This window comes from Enhydra lutris, unplaced genomic scaffold (genome assembly GCF_002288905.1).
Source record: "Enhydra lutris kenyoni isolate GAN:26980312 unplaced genomic scaffold, ASM228890v2 scaffoldscaffold30, whole genome shotgun sequence".
Classification (NCBI taxonomy): Eukaryota; Metazoa; Chordata; class Mammalia; order Carnivora; family Mustelidae; genus Enhydra; species Enhydra lutris.
Window position 1 is genome coordinate 16,480,266 of NW_019154114.1, and position 20,848 is coordinate 16,501,113.

General features: G+C 54.9%; 1 protein-coding gene across 4 annotated transcripts in view; it reads left to right on the forward strand.

The window, feature by feature from the left end:
- Window positions 1–20,848, forward strand: part of LOC111152978 (phospholipase C gamma 2) — a 140,304-nt gene that overhangs the window by 84,306 nt on the left and 35,150 nt on the right. For all 4 annotated transcript variants that reach the window (XM_022511757.1, XM_022511758.1, XM_022511759.1 and 1 more), the window contains 10 exons: window positions 780–869; window positions 1,451–1,626; window positions 2,877–3,077; window positions 4,036–4,155; window positions 9,064–9,244; window positions 10,621–10,692; window positions 12,875–12,984; window positions 16,103–16,199; window positions 17,524–17,590; window positions 18,645–18,802. In XM_022511757.1, the coding sequence (XP_022367465.1) occupies window positions 780–869; window positions 1,451–1,626; window positions 2,877–3,077; window positions 4,036–4,155; window positions 9,064–9,244; window positions 10,621–10,692; window positions 12,875–12,984; window positions 16,103–16,199; window positions 17,524–17,590; window positions 18,645–18,802 (1,272 nt within the window). The remainder of the gene's footprint in view (window positions 1–779; window positions 870–1,450; window positions 1,627–2,876; window positions 3,078–4,035; window positions 4,156–9,063; window positions 9,245–10,620; window positions 10,693–12,874; window positions 12,985–16,102; window positions 16,200–17,523; window positions 17,591–18,644; window positions 18,803–20,848) is intronic.

Below are 20,848 nucleotides of genomic sequence, written 5' to 3' on the forward strand. Positions count from 1 at the left end.
CATGAAGAATATTTATGTACCCTTCAGTCACCTTCCCCAAATACTAACATCCTCTATAACCAGAGTGTAATTGTTGGAAGCAGGAAATGAACATGGGTCCCCTACCACTCGTTCATTCATGGGCCTTTTTTCAGTTTTACCAGTTGGTCCACTGATGTCCTTTTTTCAGTCCAGGGTTCAGTTCCTAACTCCTTACTACCCTTCCATCTGGGACAGTTCGACCGGAACCCTTATTTGGGTGAGAGGAATGCATTTTGAATGCTCGTGCCACTTCTCACATCCTTTAATCTGACATGCAAATCTGTTTGCATATATTTTGATATGTATGTTCTTACATCCTAGAAACACTAAAAATTGTTAATGTGTAAATAAAGAATTAAGTCAGATGTTGAAGAGTCTCTGGCCAGACTAGCTGAGAACACCTGAAAGTCATAAAAAGTGGAGGTAATAGAAAAAGACAGCCACCAGGCCCAAAAAAACATTCATAAAGGGCTTCAAATTAAATAAATAGGAACTAGAAATTTGGCACGAAGTTGTATCTACTCTTAGACCCAGTGAATAAAAAAAAGTCCTGAAAATGCCAAAAGAACCCAAAAATAGATGTTTTAAAAGAAACGTCCTGAAGGGGGTGGAATTCCATGAAACCACCATACACGTCTACGAAAGTGGGAAAGGTTCATCCCTCGCAAATGCTGGGGTGATGCCGGGCGGGGCCCCTGGGTCCCAGAGTTGATGTGGTGAAGACAGAGGGGAGAGCTCATGCTGGTTTCCCTTTCCAGAAATGGACTCGGCACTACTGTGCCATCGCTGATGCCAAGCTGTCGTTCAGCGACGACATTGAACAGACGGCAGAAGAGGAGCTGCCTCAGGTAGGGGACACAGCCTCCTAACCCGTCCTCTGTCCTATGGCCCACAGGCCCCGACATCCTCAGCCCAAGGAGCCACCCCTTCGGGTACCAAGGTCTGCCTGGCTCTTCTCTGATTGGCTGGCTTACCAACCAATGAGATTCAAGGATGTCTTTCCGGCTCTCTGCAGGGCCTGGTGGGCCTGTGCTCTGGGTGGGAAGGGAAGTCATTTGGACGCTCCGTCCAGCCCCATCTCCAGCCTGATTCCCAGCTTTCCTGCCCTCTCCCCTCTGGCTCCTGGCCATCCTCGGTGCTATGATGAGGGCAATTTCCAGGGCTTTATGGCTCTCAGACTCCTATGCAGTAGAATTGAAACCTGTACTGGGGGCCCCTTTGTCAATGTCTTAGGACTCCAGGAGGCCACCACCCATGGCAGCAGGCAAGGGAGGGCTGTGGAAGCCATCTTCCCAGACTTCTTGGGGTGAGGCAAGCCGATGCCAGCCTGTCTGCTATTCAGTCCCGAGCCAGCATGCGCAGAGGGACCGGTCTGGCCATGCTGGGGGTCTGGTCCAGGTGTTCAGAAATGCCTCCTCTTGTGGCCCAGGATGTACCCCCCACAGAGCTGCATTTTGGGGAGGAGTGGTTCCACAAGAAGGTGGAGAAGAGGACGAGTGCTGAGAGGCTGCTGCAGGAGTACTGTGCGGAGACGGGGGGCAAAGACGGGACCTTCCTGGTGCGAGAGAGCAAGACCTTCCCCAACGACTACACCCTGTCCTTCTGGTAGGCGCACGCTGCCTGCCCCTTGCGGATGGTCCGGGCTGGGTGGGGGTGGGGCGGGGCATGGCATGAGTTGTGCGACTCAGGCTCCACCAGAACCCCAGACTTCATTTAGGGATCTGTGTGGGGCAGGGGTGGGCCGAGGCAGGTGAGGCCCAAAACACAGCAATCAAGACTAGTGGTATTTCAGTGCAAAATGTTTAAAAAATCAGAAGTAATGAAAAATCCATGACGAGCAAAGTATCATCATCATCATTTTAAGTCAAGACAGGATCTGACTTTGCACTAAGGACAATGTGGCCTTACTCAAAGACCCCCCCCACCATCCCCCAGTCCTGGTTCTAGAGCAGGTAGGGCACCCCAAGTCACTCAGCCTCCTTCTGTCTTTGTTTTCTTGTCCCTAAAGCAGAGATTCTAAAGGCAGCTTTATGGAGCCGTTGGGAGCTTTCTCACTCACTGACTCATTAGTACTTTCATTCACTAAAGGGTGTGCATTGAGTGACTGCTCTGTGCTGGGCACAGCGATCTGGCAGACCGGGTCCCTGTCCTGATGGCGATTAGAGTTTGGTCAGGGAGATGGACAATGAAAAAGGAGTTAATGATCTATAATTGTAGTTGTGATAACGTGCAGTGCAGAAAATGCTGGATGTTACACAGAAGTCTGTACGAGCGGGGCCTGATGTAACGTGGGGCTTGGGGATGGTCAGGGAAGACTTCCTGTAAGAAGGGGTGTTTCCGTGGAGACCCGAAGGATACACATTATAACAACATACCTATAAGAGTGACAGCTAACTCCTACAAGATGCTTCCCATGTGCCAGGCAGTGTTCTAGACACATTTCGTGTGTGATCTTGGTCAGTCCTTAGGACAGCTCAGCGAGGACAGACCACAGGGATGATGATGATATGGGGGCTCAGAGAGGACAAGTCACTTGTTCAGGGTCACTTAGCACATAAGTGGCTGAGTCTGGATTTACACAAAGGCCTTCTGGCTCCAGAGTAGGAGTTAGGTAGGTAAATGTAGTTGGAGGAAGTAGGTAGAATGTTCTGGAATCCAGGCTAAAGGACCAGCCTGTTCTAAGAGCAGAGGGAGGTCTGTTTGGCCACACATAGTGCCTCCCTGTCAGTGCCCTTGGCTGCAGTTCTGGTCCCCCCGCTTCCCCGGACCACCCTCCTGCGTGCTCTCTGCCACCCCGGGTGCTGGCAGGGCAAGTGGGCCCAGCCTCGTTGCTGACATTGTCCCTCTCCCTGCAGGCGGTCCGGCCGGGTCCAGCACTGCCGGATCCGTTCCACCATGGAGGGTGGGACCATGAAGTACTTCCTGACCGACAATGTCATGTTCACCAGCATCTATGACCTCATCCAGCATTACCGCGAGACGCACCTGCGCTGCACCGAGTTCGAGCTCCGGCTCACCGACCCCGTGCCCAACCCCAACCCCCACGAGTCAAAGCCGTACGTGTGCCCATGCTCCCGGGGCCGCAGACCTCAGACGCCAGGTTTAGTGGGTGCAGACACCCAGGCGGATTGGCTTCAGCAGTCAGAAAAGCCAGTCTTGTGGGTGTGCCGGGGCCCAGTTTCCCCCAAGGCCCCTCACCCAGGCCCTCAGGATCTCTTAAATTCCCCAGGATGGCCCCCATTTCCAAACACCTACTATGCCTTTTTCCCCTATCCCTTGGCCTCTCCCTGCCCTTCTCCTCCCTTACCTTCACAGTCCCGAGCTCTTGGGCTTTGATTTTCGGAGCTGAATTTTGGTCCGGTGATACTGTTCTGCTTGTCAAAGCTCATTCCCTGTTCATTGTGCAAGTGAACAAAAAGAAAGTAATTGTACACATTTTCTTTCATTTTTATCTAGTGAAATGAATATTAGTTATGCCTTGCAAAAGGTTAACCCATTCTGGAAATGGGGGGGGAGCTATTTTTAAGCAGAAGGCTGCTAAAGTGTACATTTCTGAGAGGCCTTATAACTTACGGCAGCTTTCTTACTTTTATCTAAATTTGTATAGATTGCCTTTTAAAATCTGCCATTTCATATCTTTGAAAGTAACCCAAGACTAACCAGACAAAAAGACCTGAAATTCTGTTCCTGTGTTCTCTGCCTCCGATTTTCTGTCCACATTGACGGATGCTGGCCCTGGTCAGGCTGATGGGGGGCAGGGGTGGGATGGGTACAGGTAGGTTAAATTTCTTCTCTCGTGCTCCAAGCAGAACCCACTATAGGAATGTTTTCCCTGAGCTACATCTTGGTGGTCTTTTAAAAAAAATTGCCGTCTTCAGCGGCGTTGTTGGGTGGGGAAGCCCACGGTGTAATTTCCACAGTGGTTTCTGGGACCTTTTTCCAGGCAGCCTCGGAGCCCAGGACCGCCTCCTCCGTGGGTGGCCGTCTCACTTGGCCGTTTTCCCTGTGCCGCAGGTGGTACTACGACGGGCTGAGCCGCGGGGAAGCGGAGGACATGCTAATGAGGGTTCCCCGGGACGGGGCCTTCCTCATCCGGAGGCGAGAAGGCACCGACTCGTACGCCATCACCTTCAGGTGAGCGGGTGGGTGGGAGCCGGCACGTGCGGCTGTGGAAGGCACGAGCAGCGTCCGCTCAGGGGAGCTGTGTGCGGGGCCCGGCTCTGGGTCCTTGAGAGTTACACCTGCCCTGTGAGCTCATTCTGTCTTCCAGCAACTTCATGACCTTGATCCTTATTGTTCAGAGGAGGAGACTGAGGCACAGGGAGCTTAAGTAACGCTGAAACATGCAGCCAGTAATGGCGGAGCTGGAATTTGAACCCAGGCAGCCCTGGCAGCCCAGAGCAGTGACGTGACAGACCTGCTGTCCTCCCACCCAGCGCGGGCACTAGGAAGGCCACAGGGACCGACTTTCTCCAGGACTGTGGTTCTGTCCTCTAATTCCATCCCAAGACCCCAGATTCCTCTGGTTTCCCCCAGAGACAGTGTCGGGGAGTTTCAGACCCAGTTCACCTTACTGTCCCTGCATCTCCCCTACCCCAGTATGTGGAGCCCTAAAGAACGTTCCCGACCCGGGCCTGCCGTTGAGGCTTCATCTACCCGAGTCCTTCCTTGCAGCCCATGAGGAGTAGAGGAGGTACTGTGAGTAGGGAAATGGAGGCCCAGAGAGTTAAGCGTCCTGTCTAGAGCCACACAGCCTTGTCCTGGGACTGAGGCAGAATTTCAGACTTGGACTTACCCATGTTCAAAGCCACAGGGAGGTTTCAAGAGGCTTATGGGCCAGACCAAGCCTCAGCCCGCGTGGTTATGTTAAGTACTAGGAAATTGCACTTGGAAGCTTAGATTTCTCCTTAGGAAAAGTGGGAGGAAGCAGAAGCTCCAGACCACGTTCCCACATGGTGATGATGGTTCCCAGCGGCACAGGAGGGGCCCTGGTGCGCCCAGGGCACTCCTGTTCCTTCCATTGCTGTGGCCTTGGCCCATCCCCCTTGGTGACCCTGCCAGGCTGCCCTCTGGGCATGTGGATCTGCCCCCTTCCCCCCCGTTACTCCTTCCTTCTTGGGTGAGTGGTGGTGGTGGTGGTGAGGCTCGTTATCATTGCCGTTTGCTGAGCACCTACTCTGTGCCGGCTCCGGCCAGTCTGGCTCCTCTGTGCTTTGTGCTGCTGACAGGGAGGCTCTGGGCTACTTGGCACTGGCACTGGCACCTTGCCCTTGCCCCCAAAGCTCTTGGTGGTGCTGCCTCCCTCCCGGGTGGGATTGGGCAAGTTTAATGAACACCTGTTGTACCAGCCGCCATGTTGGGTGCTGGGCATTGAGTTGTGCGGTAGTTCTGTCAGTTGGGAGGCTTTGGGGTACAAGGGACAGAAACCAGACTCAGTGGCCTCCCAGAAAGGAGGCGTTACCGGCTACTAGTGGAGATGCTCAGGAGGCGAGCCGGCTTCCAGCAGGCCTGGATCCATGCCTCACCGGGCAGCCCTCGGGAGGCCAGTTGTGTGCCTGTCTCGGTGCTACTCTGCACTGGGTTCCCCTTGGGAGCTGGTGTCGGGTAGAAAAGATGAATCCTGTGATCCCCACGTTCTCCCTGGCCCCTACTTGAGAGCTGGGTGTCATGGTTCTGACTGGGCACCTTCAGGCTGGCCATGGGTTGGAATCACTTCACTGGAACCATGTGGATGAAAATGAGATCCCCAGATGGAGGCCTGGCCTTATGTGTCCACCCTGCTGTTTGCCTGCCTGCCCTCCCCGTGAGACTGGTGGTACCCTAAAAGCTGGAGTTTTTCATTTTTAGGGCTCAGTAAATGTTTAAGTGTTCAGTGAGCACCTACTATGTGCCAGGTTCCTTGTTGGGCTCCAGAAACACAGAAGGGATACAAACCGGCCAGTCCTTGCTCTCATGAGGGCAGCAGCCCCCTGCAACCGAGATGTCCTGTTCCTCGTGTGTTTCTCTCGAGCACTTCCCTCTTACTGAGTGTTGGCTTGCCAGGTGGTCGGGACGCGCTGGCTGAGTGAGCCAGTGACAAGGTACTGGTGTCTTAAGGAGGAGAGGAGGGGAAGGCTATTTCCTTTGTGTTGGGATGGTGAATGTCCTGGCCTCCACCCACCGCGTGTCCGTGGGGGTCATGGTCACTGTAATAGTCAAAGATGACCTCCCCCTGCCTGGACACAGAGACTTTTTCTAATTCACTGTGGTCATGGTGTGGGGTAGGTGTCGCTGTCCCTCACTGAGAAGTGTTGCCTGGGGCAGGAGAGTCAGGCACATGACTGACACATCACTGTAATGTTGTGCAGTAAGTGCCACAGAGTGGACGGGCAGGTGACAGAGGGTGAGTGGGAGTGCTAGGAGGACAAGGTGGGGCATGGGCTCCAGGCGGACGGAGAGCACGGGTCTGGAGGAACTTTCCCTCCCCCGCCCCCTCCCCAGTGTCTGTGGAGTACCTCTCCTGTGCCAGGTGGTGTTCTAGGCTCAGAGAACACAGACTGAACTTCTGGATGGATCTCTGTGGGAGGGACAGACTGAACTTCTGGATGGATCTCTGTGGGAGGGACAGACTGAACTTCTGGATGGATCTCTGGGAGGGACAGACTGAACTTCTGGATGGATCTCTGTGGGAGGGACAGACTGAACTTCTGGATGGATCTCTGTGGGGGGGACAGACTGAACTTCTGGATGGATCTCTGTGGGAGGGACAGACTGAACTTCTGGATGGATCTCTGTGGGAGGGACAGACTGAACTTCTGGATGGATCTCTGGGAGGGACAGACTGAACTTCTGGATGGATCTCTGTGGGAGGGACAGTGTCTGCTTTCAAGTCTGTGCAGCTGCTGTCCGGGTGTGAGCAATAGGACGTGGACCTCAGTGGGACGTGGGCACAGGGCTTCGTGGCAGAGCCGAGGGAGACCTCGGGTCACAGTGTCAAGGGCTTATGGCCTCCAGGGGCCTGGAAGGTGTGATTCACACTCAGCCCTGGTGTGTCTCCCTTCTTGATTGTTCTCTTGGCAGGAAAGCTCCTTTTGGCTTGACCTTGGTTCTGTTTTCCTAGCCCTCGGGGTGCCGGACACATCGCAGAAGGCTTACCCTGGGCTGTCGGATGGCGGTCCTAACAGTTGTCCTGAGACAGGAACTGTCCCTGGCCTTGTGGACAGGAAAACACAGGTGCAGTCAGGTTCCCAGAAGGAACCAGAACCTGATCCCTACTCTTAATTAATTTCCAGACCCTAGAGCCTCCCTGCCCCAGGGAACTTTTGTAAAAAGTTTAAAAAAACATTTTTTTAAAGATTTTATTTGATAGAGAGTGAGCAAGTGAGAGAGAGAGAGCATGAGCCCCTCTCTCTGAGCAGAAGGAGAAGCAGGCTCCCCACTGAGCGGGGAGCCCAATGTGGGGCTCAATCCGGGGCTCTGAGATCATGACCTGAGCTGAAGCCAGATGCTTAACCACCTGAGCCACCCAGGTGCCCCAAAAGTTTAAAATTTCTTTATTATGCAAATATATTCTTAGAAAATAAGACATCATAGTGAAAGCTAAGCCCCCTGTGGTCCATCCCATCTGAGTCCTCGTCCTGGTAGAAAGCACATTTTTATAACTGGTATCTCCATGTGGGCTCAGGAAAAAAAAAAAACAAAAAAAAACCAAATGACCTCCATGGGTATGTCCCTGTGGAAAATACTGTGCTCTTCCGTGTGTGGGAATTCGCTTCCATCTTTAAAAAATACTAACAGGATCCTACTATAGTTTTATCTTGCATTTGTTTCTCTGCTCAGCTGTTTGTTTTTAAGAAATACTAATAAAATATCCCTGCAAGTAAGCCATGGAGGCAGAACTCTTCTAGCACGTTTTTTGGTTTTTTTTTTTGTTTTGGTTTTTTTGCCGGACATAAGTCCGGCTTAACAGGGTGTGTTTTTTAAAACAAAAAGTATCTTTAAGGTGCTGAATTTTTATATTTATTTATTTGAGGGACTGCACACAAGCTTGTGGGGGGCAGTGAGGCAGAGGGAGAAGGGGAGGGTGAGAGAGAATCCCAAGCAGGCTCCCCCCGAGCACGGGAGCCCAGCAGCCCAGCATGGGCTCCATCTCAGGACCCCGAGATCATGACCTGAGCTGAAGTCAAAGTCAGATGCTTAACCAGCGGAGCCACCTGGCCGCCCCTCTAAGGTGCGAGATTCTTAAACGACGCATAGCTCACGCCTCCTAATTATGCCTTTAGACAGTTTCAGAAGATGCCGTTCGGCTGTGAAGTTAGGGTCAAAGCTTATTTTCCCAAATGGTCCTGTTCTTGCCGATAAAAGCTAGAAGACTGAAGATTGTGTTCTGCTCTTGATTTTTCCCACCTCCCGTGTCAGCAGGGTGAGGCCGTCAAAGTTTGCTTTGCTGTTTGGGGGGAAAAAGAATTGGGGGTTGTCGTAGTTGAGCCACTCAAGATCAGATTCAAGGATGTGGGCATCAAAGCCCAGAGCCATGGAGTAGAGACCAGCAGACGTTTCCTATAAAGTACTGGAGGGTGACTACTGTAGGCCTTTCTAGCCCTGTGGTCTCGGGTGCAGCCGTTCAGCTCCAGCGCTATGGGGTGGAAGCAGCCACAGGCATCACCCAAGTGGATGACTGTGGCTGTGTGTCAATAAAACTTTATTTATAAAAGTGAGGGCAGGGGAGGGGTGGGGCCCCCGTTTGGCCTTCGGGTCCCTGTTTGCAGACCCTGATCTGGACACCTGGCCTTTCCCAAAGGCAAGTCCTCTAACTGGGGTCAGGGAGAGTAGGCAGACAAGGAGCGAGCTGTTGGGTCACTCCGTATCTCCTGTAAGGTACAGCTTTCTCTGTGTCCGTGTTGAGAAGACCTGCCATCGTCGTATCCCCTAGGAGGGCCGAACCTCGCTTCTCTCCCGGGCCCCCCAGGACGGGGAGCTAGGTGGTTTCTCGTTAGCGGGGCGCGCACAGCCGTGTGGCGTCTGGGGTCTCGGTGGCCAGCTCTGCGTGGTGTCCCCCTCCAGGGCCAGGGGCAAGGTCAAGCACTGCCGCATCCACCGGGACGGCCGGCACTTCGTGCTGGGGACCTCGGCCTACTTCGAGAGCCTCGTGGAGCTCGTGAGCTACTACGAGAAGCACGCGCTGTACCGGAAGATGCGGCTGCGCTACCCCGTGACGCCGGAGCTCCTGGAGCGCTACAACATGGTAGGCGGGTGACCCGCTCGTGCTTTGGCTGTGCGTCAGCCATCGTCCGGCAAACCTCCGCTGAGCCCTCCCCAGGTGTGCGGGATGGCTCGGGGACCCGGGGACACGGACCCCGCCCTCGGCTGCTTGCAGTCTCGTGTGGGACAGATAATAAGTGGGATCAACTGAAAAACACATCGTGGGTCAGAGGGTGACGTGCAGTATAGAGGGAAAGTGGGCGGGGGGAGTCACGGAGGCAGTGATGGGGAAGGGGCTGCGGTTCCCGAGCGTGCTCTGGAAAGATCTCACTGGGAACGAGGTATTCGGGCAGACTCGAGCGCTCGGGGAGGACTGCTTCACGCAGATAAGGACAGGAAGATCAGTGGGTACAAAGGTCCTGTGGCGAGGGCGTGCCTGGAGGCTCAGAAAAGCAGCCAGTGTGGCCGGCGCTGAGAGAGCCAGAGTGCGGCGGACCTAAGGAAGGGCCGCTTGGAGCAGAGCAGGGCCCCGAGAGACACTGGCTTTTATTCTGAGCCACCCAAGGGTTCTGAGCCGAAAACAGACCTGACCCGATTCCCACATCTTCGTTCCTGCCACGTAGGTGATAGGATACAGGATTCAGGATACACCAGCCATGGCCCAGGAGCACTCGTAGCTCTTGGCCGTGTGGTGGAGCACAGCCTGGCTTGGGAAATTCCGGTTCTGGAGGGGAGCTGGACGGCTTGCAGGAGGAAGCTGTCCCGGGCAGGTGGACGACTGGGAAGCCGACAGAGCGAGGCTGAGCGCTGCGTAGGACCGCAGCCAGAGCGCTCTGGCCAGGTCTGAGGAGGGTCGACATGGGAGCCCAGACCTGACAGCCAGCACCCACGGGGCTGCGGGAAAGCCGGTTCGAGGTCGGGGAGCGGCTGTGGCCCAAGGCCAGAGGGGACCCGGAGAGACAGTGACAAGAGCAAACAGAGGGCGGGATGGGTGTTCAGTGTGAGCCGGTAAATGTGGAACGTGTCTGGGTTTGGGGTGTTTGCCAGTTTCCAGGGTGGTAATCCCTTGAGGGGGTGGCCTGTGTCCCCCCCCCCCCGTGGACGTGGAACTGGCTCGGGGCGGTGTGGGGCGGGCCCTGGCCAGCGGGAGCTTCCACGTGCCGCTGCTCTCCACGCTTGGCTTTCCTGCAGGGCCCGGCAGAGAAGGGCCGGCACAGAGACCTCTCTCCTCTGGGGGTGCAGTTTCCAAGTTTGGGGGAGCTTTTCAGCAGCTTCTCACCGTCTCCACCAGGAGGCACGAGGAAACTGGGAGGTTTCAACTCTTCGTCCCTGGGGGTGGCCGAGAAGCCTGGCTCTGTGTTGGGCTGCCCCGGGAGCTCGGAGGGCGTTGTCCATTTACTCTGCTTTGCTCTTTTTCAGGAAAGAGACATAAACTCCCTTTACGACGTCAGCAGAATGTATGTGGATCCCAGTGAAATCAGTCCCTCCATGGTACGGTGCCATCCCTCCCATTCCCACCATGACCTGGTCCCCAAACCCATGCCCCCCCCGCAGAGCATGGCAAGGGGACTTGAGGGCAGACTTGCCCCTCCCCCCCCCCCCCCCCCCCCCCGCTAAATTGATTTTCTGTTATTTTTTTGAGAAGGAATGATGATTGACAGTGTGACATCTGGTTTCAGGGAAGAGATTAATAGAATTCCACCTAAAAGTGACGGTGACTTGCTAAAACTCTGAGGTTTGATGAACCACCTTTGGGCCAAACAGCTTCTAATTAAAAGTCTTTCAGATGTTTCTTGCTCACGGACGGAGCCCGTGGTGTTTATGAATTCCGTCTGGTTCACTGACCTCCTTGCAGTGTGCACCTTATCTCCTGCTCCCACCCCGGCTGCCGTGTGACTCCCCCCAGGTGGGGGTGGTTTTAACTCTGTCCCCAGCTCCTCGATCGGATTCCTGCTGAGGAAGAATGATGGCGAATTTTCTGTTGGGTGGGGTGCACCCGGCGCACGGTTCATGGGTAATTCTTGTTACCTGCAAATCCGGAGATGAATTTCTTCTCTTCTTTTAAATGTATAATCCTTGGCCAATGCAAATTCCTTCCAGCAAGAGATGAAGGCTTGGAAGGATGTGGGCAGGGGGACTGTGTGTGAAATTAGTAGGGGACTTTTATTAGATGTGAAGAAGCTGTTGGTAGTGAGAGTAAGGCCGCCTGTCAGCTGGATGTCAGGGGACGGTGGACATGGTGGTCAACTGAGGACCCCCCAGCCAGTCTCAAGGGTGGCTACGCCTTATTCGCCCTCAGTTGCTGCCTTTCCAGGGAGCGGGCCAGGTCTCCTGGTTTTGCAAGACAAGCCATTCATCTGGATATTTTATGTGAATTCTCCCCATTTTTTTTTAAAATCCTGGCCACCAACGCAAGTTGTAGAGAGACTCTCCCTGTCCCGAGTGAGACCAGTAACACACGATGAAAGCTGGATGGGCGCGCAGGCTGCCAGGCTAGGGGGAGCCCCTCAAAATAAAATCATTACTATTGCTGCAATTGAAGATGGGTTAGCAGTGAGAAAACCACTACTCTGGAAACAAGACTGGTGATGAGCCCTGGTCTCCGTGTGCGAACTCCATCGCTCTCTGCACTCCTGGGCCTTTGTCTGCACGGAGACGCATTGTACAGCTCCCCCGACCCCCCACTGCCATTTGTATTCTGTTCACCTGCCTCTTGGTCCTGTGTGGGTTCCTCCTTTGCTTATTTTCCTCATGACCGTTCTTACTAAAACTGGTGAGCCAAGCCCAACACATGGGCTGCAATTTCGACTTTGAAAAAAAGAATGTTTTCAATATTCAGGTGGCTGTGCCAGTTTAGCTACGTCCCCATCAGTGGCCACGTCGGTCATTTCTGGTCGTTGCTGTTCTGGTTAACACTAACATGAACTTCACATCTGAGGCTTTGGGCATCTTCTGCATTATTTCCTTCAGATGTGTTCTCGGAACTGGGATGACTAGAGCCATCCTAAGAGGACATACATATGCACGGGGTGCGATTGCTGTGCCCCCCACACAGCCAGGACGGGATGGAGCTGGAATCTGGCCCGGTCAGTCTGGCTGGGCGCATGGGCTGTTTGTCACTTCGTTGTGCCTCGGGCAAGCCTGTTCAGCCAATGGACGGCTCATTTCTCCTGTTAGTGAAGGCGCTGACTTGAGGACCTCTCCTGCCCTCTGAGAGGTTGGAGACTTGCTCCTCATGGAGGCCATTATATGCCAACTTCCTCTGCCACTGGCTGTACCTCGCAGGCTTAGAGCCTGGCAGAGACCCGTGAAGTTCACGGGGCAAAGTTGTATCCACCCTTGAAGGCAGATGCGCAGGTGAAACCACCTCTGTTTGGAAGTTCTTACGGCAGAGCTTTTAGAACCCATGTTGCTTCTTACAGAATGGCAATAACTCACATGAACTGACTTCTGAGCTCAGCCACTTAACAGCTGGTTGACCTGGGGCCAGTCCCCATCCCTGCTCCCTGGTGACTTTGGGAGGCTCCTCTGCCACGCAGTGCCAGCCCACTGCCAGCAGATGGCACTGTAACCTTGGGCTGAAGCCTCCTGCTTCCTGATGAGAAGACCCAACGCAGATGCCTCTCTGCTTCTGTCTCCCGGCTTGACCTTCTCCTTGTTTTCTCCCCCAAAGCCTCAGAGAACGGTGAAAGCTCTGTATGACTACAAAGCCAAGCGGAACGATGAGTTGAGCTTCTGCCGTGGAGCCCTCATTCACAACGTCTCCAAGGAGCCCTGGGGCTGGTAAGGCTGAGGGCGGCTGGGCCACTTGCTGGAGGAACTTGACCTGTCCCTTCTTGCCGGTGAGGCTGAGGCGCTGGCTGACCTCTGGACCCCCTTTCTCTGCCGTTCTGGGCTGGCTTTGACCTTTGTACCTTCTCTGCGAAGGTGGCTTAAGACATGCTCTATTGAGAAAAGCGTTAAGAACAACCTATCCCATCGTATTATGTATTATTTTATTTATAGCAGCAGCTGCCACTCACTGAGACCTTCCCTGGTGCTGTGGGCCGTGCTAATTGCTTTCACACATGGTCTAACGAGATTCTTGATACGACCCTCAGGGTTGACTGTGGGTACCCCCACTTTACAGAGGTGGCAAACGGGGCTTTCCCAAGTTATCTAGCTACACACCAGTGTGGGATCTTCCCATTAGGGGAGCCTGTGTGTTACTTTAAGTTCAAAATCTTAAGCTATCGCTTGGTCCTGTGCTGTGGCCCCAGCCTGCATGGAAGCAGTGACATGCTTAGGCCAGATCCCCCTGGGTGTGTGCCAGCATTCAGCTATCTCTTCTCCCTTTCCACCTGGGGAAAAGTTTGGCTGCCCGTCCATACGTCCCCAGGTAGGTGGTCTTGCAGGATTATTTCTTACTGTGGAGCAACAACCGCCTCACAAATGTGGCATCCCTTTCTCCCATGACATGGCGGGACCTGAGTTAGAGATCTGAATGGCAGCTACAATTGAGCGCCTCTTTGTGTCAAGAACTGTTTTAAACGCTTCATCTGAAAGAACTCACTTAAACCCACTCAGTGACCCTGAAAACCTACCTGCATTGTACAGATGAGGAAACTGAGGCACAGACAGGTACAGAAATGGCCAGGCCCACACAGCAGGCGGGGATTCGAAGCCAGGCCTTCTGACTCCAAAGCCCGTATTCCTGACTTGACTCGTGTACTAGGTTCTGTGGTTTTCAGAGTTTTTTTGTTGGCCTGTATGTTATTTTTGAGAATTCCCTCTTTCTAATCCATATCTTACCTGGATCCCCAGAATCCAAAAAAAAAAAAAAAGTAGCAAAACAGTGATGTGCTGAAGCTGGGGGTGGGGGCCGGAGCCCCTGTTCGTAGGCTCCCGGCCTCCATGCACCATCCGTGGTATCATCCACCTGTCTCTCCCTGAGGGGCCTGGCCAGAATCTGGGTCTCCCCTGGGCCCATGATGCCCCTTTCTGTAGCCTGCCTCTGTAAAAGGTTCCATGTGTGTGGGTGACTTTTACCAAGCTGTGGGCAGACCTCTCTAAGTCACACTCTTTTCCATGTGTGAAACTGCCTCCTGCCTTTTCACACGTCCGAAGTGGGGTGCTCTAAATTTCCAGGGCCCTTGAGATGAGCTGAGAGTCTGGTGTCAGTGTCTTTGGTGAGGGGCTGTGGGTACACTGCCTGCTGAGGTCCCCTTGTTTCCTTTGCTCTGGTGGCAACAGCACCATCCCTGGGGGTGGGGGACATGGTCTACCTTTTTTTTTTTTTTTAAAGATTTTATTTATTTATTTGATGGAGATCACAAGTAGGCAGAGAGGCAGGCAGAGAGAGAGAGGGGGAAGCAGGCTCCTTGCTGAGCAGAGAGCCCGACGCGGGGCTCCATCCCAGGACCCTGGGATCATGACCTGAGCCAAAGGCAGAGGCTTTAATCCACTGAGCCACCCAGGCGCCCCGTCCACCTTTTTGTGCGTCCTCCCAACCTAGGGCCAATATGGCGAGGGGACTGAATCACTAGGATGCATTTTAGAGCGAAAGGAATGCTCTTGTCAATAATTACACCAACAACCAGACAACAGGTCTGAGCCTGGTCCTGGGCAAGTGATACATATGGTCACCCTGCTTATAGCCAGTCTTTGCCCGAAAGGGGTCTGGAGAAACAGGGGGATGACGCTGTCTAGCAGTCCTCTATTTCCACCAGGCCACAGGACAGCCGGTCCTCACTGGGCTTATTCAGGTCAACAGACGTTTACTAAGTGCTTTCCACCACCTCTGAGTACCGATTCAATTAAGATCAACAAGGGTCTCACATAGTGGGGAAGACAGAAGTAAAAGTCATATAAAGGCACAGACTGCCTCCCCATTTGTGGGGACAGAGGCGACAGGAGCACAAAGGAGGAACATTTGGGCTGGATAGCAGTCAGGGAAGGCTCCCTGGAAGAGGCATGCCTGAGCTGAGTCTCACATGGTTAGTAGGGACAAGCTAGATACAAGGGGCATGGACTGAGGCCTGTAAGCTAGGCAGGGGCGGAAGGGTGGGGGCAACAGGCTGTCTGGCAGGAAGGTCAAGTTTGAGCCACAGAGAGGCAGGGGTTGAGGTCCAAGGGTTCCTAGGGTCAGGCTAAAGCATCTAGGCTCTGTTCTGAAGACTTTGAAAGCTGTGGGTGCGCCCCCTTGCTGCAGAGGGGCAGGCCCTGCATGCTGGGCACTGCTTCGGGGGAGAACCTTAGAGGTGAGCACAGTTTGGTAGAGTCGAGACACATACACAGATCAGTTACAGCCCTTGTTGTCAGTGCTATCACAGAGGAGAGAAGGAGGTCAGTGGGGCGGTATTTTGGCTGAGTAACGAGAACTAACATCATTTGAGCACTTACTGTATACTGGGCACTGTTAAAAACACTCAGCATATGCGGAACCCTCTGGTCCCAGTAAAGCCCTCTGCGGGAGGCACTGGGGTTATTCCAGTTTGACGGTTGGTGATGGAGCTGGAATTTGATTCCTGGCTGTCTAGCCCCAGCAGCGTTCTTCTCTCCCACGCTGGTCTCTGTGTTCACAGTTCTCCCTGAAGTGGGGCAGAGCCTGCCCTAGGCTTGAGCGTCTGCCTCACAGGGGCTCCGAGGTCCACGTCAAGCTCGGACATTTTTGGTGCCCTTGAGCAAACACGAGAATCTTGTCATGGGGAGGACGCGGCCCCTCCACTCACTCACTGCTGATTTTAAAAAAAAAAAAAGCAGAGGATCCCTTTGAAATGCCTGGTTGTCACAGATAATGATCATCCCCTCTGGTCACTTGGCGGCTTGCCGCTCCCCCTTGCATGGCTTGGATCTAATGAGCAGTGAGCGATCATTAACGCGGCCCCGCGAAGGCCCTCGGATGCCCTCTGTTTTCATCTAGGTGGAAAGGGGACTATGGAACCAGAATCCAGCAGTACTTCCCGTCCAATTACGTCGAGGACATTTCCACAGCCGACGTGGAGGAGCTGGAGAAGCAGGTGAGCCCAGGTCACCGCATGGGGGGGACCGTCCGTCCTGTCCTTCGAGGAATCCGCTGAGCTGTCTCCACAGGGCCGTGTCACGCACGCTGCTGCCATGTGGTCCCCGTGGAGCAGCGGAACAGGGACGCCAGAGTGATAGGGAAATTGAGATTGTCCCCCCAGTCGTGGGCGAAAGTCATGGTGACAAGCCCGTCATGTTTTAATCGGGTTGTGCTGGGCTGGAAGGCTTGGTGTAGGCAGGAGAATTCCCTCCGGAGTGAAAATGGCCAAACAGGGAATTTGTCCCTTGCCTCAAGCAGCTTGCAAATGGAACACGTTTACTGTGGCTGCCAGACACTCCGGACGTGCTTGGTGTGAGCAAGAAGGTTGGCCCTGCTGGTGACATTGCAAATGTTGTTTCTGTTCCCTCCCCTCCTCTTGCCCAGAGCCTCTGTGGGGAGGTGACCGCCCTGCACCTAGGAGGGACTCTCTGTAATGAGGTCTCTGAGGCCTTTTCATACCCAGGGAATTTCCTAAGGGAGATGGGGCAATCCTGGAAGCCTGCATGGAGTAGTGGACACTGGAGTCTTAGAAGTCAAGTTAGAGATCAATAGCGAGTCTTGCAAAAGGGAATTCCAGGCAGGAAGGACAGCCAAAGCAAAGGTGTGGCTCTGGGCATGTGGCTGTGTTCAGCAGGTCGGGCCTAAGGCAGGGATGAGACCCCTCACCTGCCCCGCCCCGCCCCGGTCAGCATTATCCTGGTGGATGGGTGCGGGGTGGAGGTAGGACCAGCAATGGGCAGGTACAGTTCTGCCAGCTGTCCAGAGACCAAGATCTTGTCTGTCGCAGCCGGACCCTGGTGCCCCGAACACGCAGTGGCAGGTGCAGCTGGAAGGCTGGCCAGGGCCTGGGAAGGCTTAATGCAGATCCCAGAGCATGGGCATCATACCCCTAGGTCGTGGGGAGCCACAGAATGTTCTGGAGCTGGCCTTTAGGAGGCCAGCTGGCCCCCTTTCATAATAATGTCAGAAGAAGGGTCGGGGCTGGGTTTTGAAACCAGATCCGTGGGAGTGTTGGCAACCCTCTTCTGGAATTCACCAGGCTCGTGTGCACAGACTGGAAGAGGAACTGCTGACCCTGCTGGGTCCTGCTGGCCACTGGGTCCCTGTCAGCAGCACGCATCATTGTCGAGTGCACGCCCCACGGATGCGTCTTGTAGTGAAAATGCGTTTTAGACAGTTGCACAGGCAGGGTCTCTGCAAAACGGCGTGCTTTGGAAAACTGGTTGTCTTTTTATTATTCCTGTTCAGACTAACGTGAGTTATGTCTTGTTTCTTCGCAGATTATTGAGGACAATCCGTTAGGGTCTCTCTGTCGAGGAATCTTGGATCTCAACACCTATAACGTGGGTAGGTGCACTCGCGGGCGGAGCGTGTATTCCCGACTGTAGCCCCACAGCCCGGCAGGGAGGGGGCTGCCACCGCCCCGTCAGCCTGTGCCGCAGGGACACCGAGCCTGTGTTCCAGTTAGCAGACGAGGAAAGCCAGCCCCTCAGGGACCAGGTCCCATGGCTGGTTACGAGGCGAAGGGGGCCGGGCTATTTGGGTTCGGGCCTTCACCTGCACTGCTCTTAGCTCGTCCACACCGTGTCTGCAGAGCATGGCCCTCAGCTCCGGGGTTATGGAGTCGGAGCTCAGAGCCACGTCTGATTCGAGCCTCTGCTTTGCCACTACTAGTGGTGTGACTTTGCCTCCATGAGCCCATCCCCATCCTATAACATGAGTATAAAAAGTGTAGCCCCCCCGAAAGGTAGTGAAGGGGGTCCAGTGCGATCCAGTATGTGCCATCTGCTTACAATGTTTCTGGCCTGCAAGAGCTCAGACATGTCGCCCCGATATTACTGAGCACATAATTCCTCCTCCCATGGCATTTTCTTTCTAGAAAATACTTTCTCTGCAGAGAGCATCTATCGCAGGCCTGCCTCCTAGCTTCTGGTGGCCGCTGGCGATCCTTGGTGCTCCTGCGCTTGTGGCTCCAACGCTCCACTGTCTGCCTCTGTCTTCGGAGCCATCCTTCCTGTGTCTGTGTCTCAAATTTCCCTCTGCTTTCTCTGGTAAGGACACTAGTTCTTGGACTGGGCAATCCCAAATCCAGAAGGATCTCCTCTCAAGATCCGTAAGGACATCTGCAAAGATCCTGTTTCCGAGAGAGGCTCCTCACAGGGCAGGGGTCAGGCAGCAGACTTTGCTTCTCAGAGGACACGACTCGGCCCGCGGCAGCTCTCGGGCTGTGACGGAGGGGAGAGGCCGGCCCCGCCTGCCCCGGCGCAGACAACCCGCTCACTGCGGGCTGGGGCCGTAGCAGCCGCACTTTGGCTGGGTTCGTGCACGAGGCGGCTTGGGCGGTGTGAGGTCCGGCCTTCCCGCGCCGGCTGCTCAGGACCTCCCCTGTTCTTTCCCCAAGTGAAAGCGCCCCAGGGGAAGAACCAGAAGCAGTTCGTGTTCATCCTGGAGCCCAAGAAGCAAGGCGACCCCCCGGTGGAGTTTGCCACAGACAAGGTGGAGGAGCTCTTCGAGTGGTTTCAGAGTATCCGGGAGATCACGTGGAAGATGGACACCAAGGTGGGCACTTGGCTCGGCTGGGCTCCCTCTAGGGGGGCAGTGGGGGCGGGGTGCTGGGGCCGCGGGAGGACGGGGAAGACGTGGGCTGGGCCACAGGTGCTCCAGTCGTCATGGAGCGGAAAGGGACCCTGGCGGTCCCCCGGGGAGGCTAGGGCTAGGGTGGGTGGAAGGATCCTGGACGTTTGGAGCCTCTCTGACCCTGCGCGTCTACCGTGGAGTAACTGTGTTCCTCACACGGAACGTGTTCTTGGTTGACAACCTCGTCCAGAGCAGCCTGCGTCTCCGTAGCGAGCATGGCCCGAGCTCCCCATCCGGGACCTGCAGGGGGACGTCGTACTTGACCTTTTCTGTCCTTCCACCAGTGTGTTCTGGGCGGGGTGGGGCGGGGGGACACCTTCCACTCCCAATAGGAAGGGGTGTTTCCAGGTTCATCCTAACTGGAGCGCTGGTGTGAGGCCGGAGGGGTTTTGAGAAGGGCGATGATCTGGGTAAGAATGGCAGGGCTGGACCCTGGGCCCATTACCACGTGACTCTGGGCCTCCGTGAAAGTGAACCTGATTGCTACGTCACAGGATGCAGGGCGGAGGAAGTGAGATGATGCACGGAAGGGGCCAGGCCCCGCGCCTGACACATCAGGGCTCGGGGGACCGTCTCTCTGTCCCACCAGGACGACATGGGCCTGTGGTACTGTATGTGGGATGAGGGAGCAAGGTGCCACCTGGGCTGGCTTGTGGGTTTCCCACATGCCCTGCTGCTTCTAAGGCAGATCTTGACCCAAAGGACTGATTTCTAAGCTTCCTCAGGATCTCGTGGGTGCCTTGGCCCCCTGGTCACCGTTGATTAGTCTCCTTCCTCTGGGGCCCTGGGAGGGTCACCCACCTGTCCTTTCCTTCCCTCGAGGCGGGGGCCCTCACATCTTGGCCAGTCTATGGTCCCAGAAGCCCCTGCCCCTCTTTTCTGCACCCTGAATGTGGTCATCTACTTGAGAAGGCTGTTTCTGGGGGGCTGGGCAGATGGCACCTTCTGGGCAGTGCCCGCTCTTGCCCTGTGGCCGACTCTGTTCGAGGCCTTACGTTCTTCCCAAGGCTTCTCCCACCCCCACCAGACACGTGGGATGTACCCTGAGCGTGTGGCCAGCGTGGCTGTGTGTGCTGCTGCTGGTGGGGGAGCCTCTCTGTTCTCCTGTGCCTCTGCTGTGGGGAGGGGTGGGCGCACCACTGTCCTGGGCTGCACTTGAAAGATCGGTTCCCCCTGCCTTCTAGGTCCGTTCTCCTTGCTGGTTGAACGACTATCACCCTGATCTGGAGGGCACCGTTAGCCAGCACGGGACAGGACCCTCCTGAGCGTGTTCTAGTATTTGTGGTTCTGGGACCCCCGCCCGGGCTGAGAGCAGCGAAAACACTAATGAGAGAGAGCACCCTTCGCCACTGTTCCCTATAGCCCTTGTTCTCCATCCCCGGAGGCCTCAAGGCTGGTATGTGGGGCTCCCCAGGAGAAGGGGTGTGGTGCACCCTGGCGCTCTCTGCTGTTCTTATTGGAGATCCATGAGCTTGACCTGAAGGCCCCCCACCCCTGCAGGAAGGGCTCTGAAACGCAGCCTGGTCCTTCACATTCCATTCTCTGCTTTGATCTAGGTTCCTCCTTAACTGGTTTTTACTTCTGCTGGTGCTTATACATGTGAAGGTTAAGGAAACATCCGTCCGCAGAAACCACTGGCCCCCGGCACAAGTCCTGGGGAAAGTCACGGGATGAACGCTGAGCTCACTGCCAGCTCCTGGCCAGGGCCTTACCATCGACCCCCTGCTCAGGGCTCTGTGACTTGACGGTGGAAGGCAAAAGTCCACTCACCAAGATCTGTCTGCTTAGTTTCCAAAAGCCTGGCCAGTGCAGTGGGTTGTGACTTCAAATTCTGAAACCGCCTATTGGGTCTAACCTAACGGGTCTGGAGAGTAATTGTTACACAGTTTGGAAGAAGTGAGAGGTCTTTCATTGCTTTCTGCTGAGGTTGAGGGGTGGGGAAAGGGACACCCCATGGCTTGTCATAGC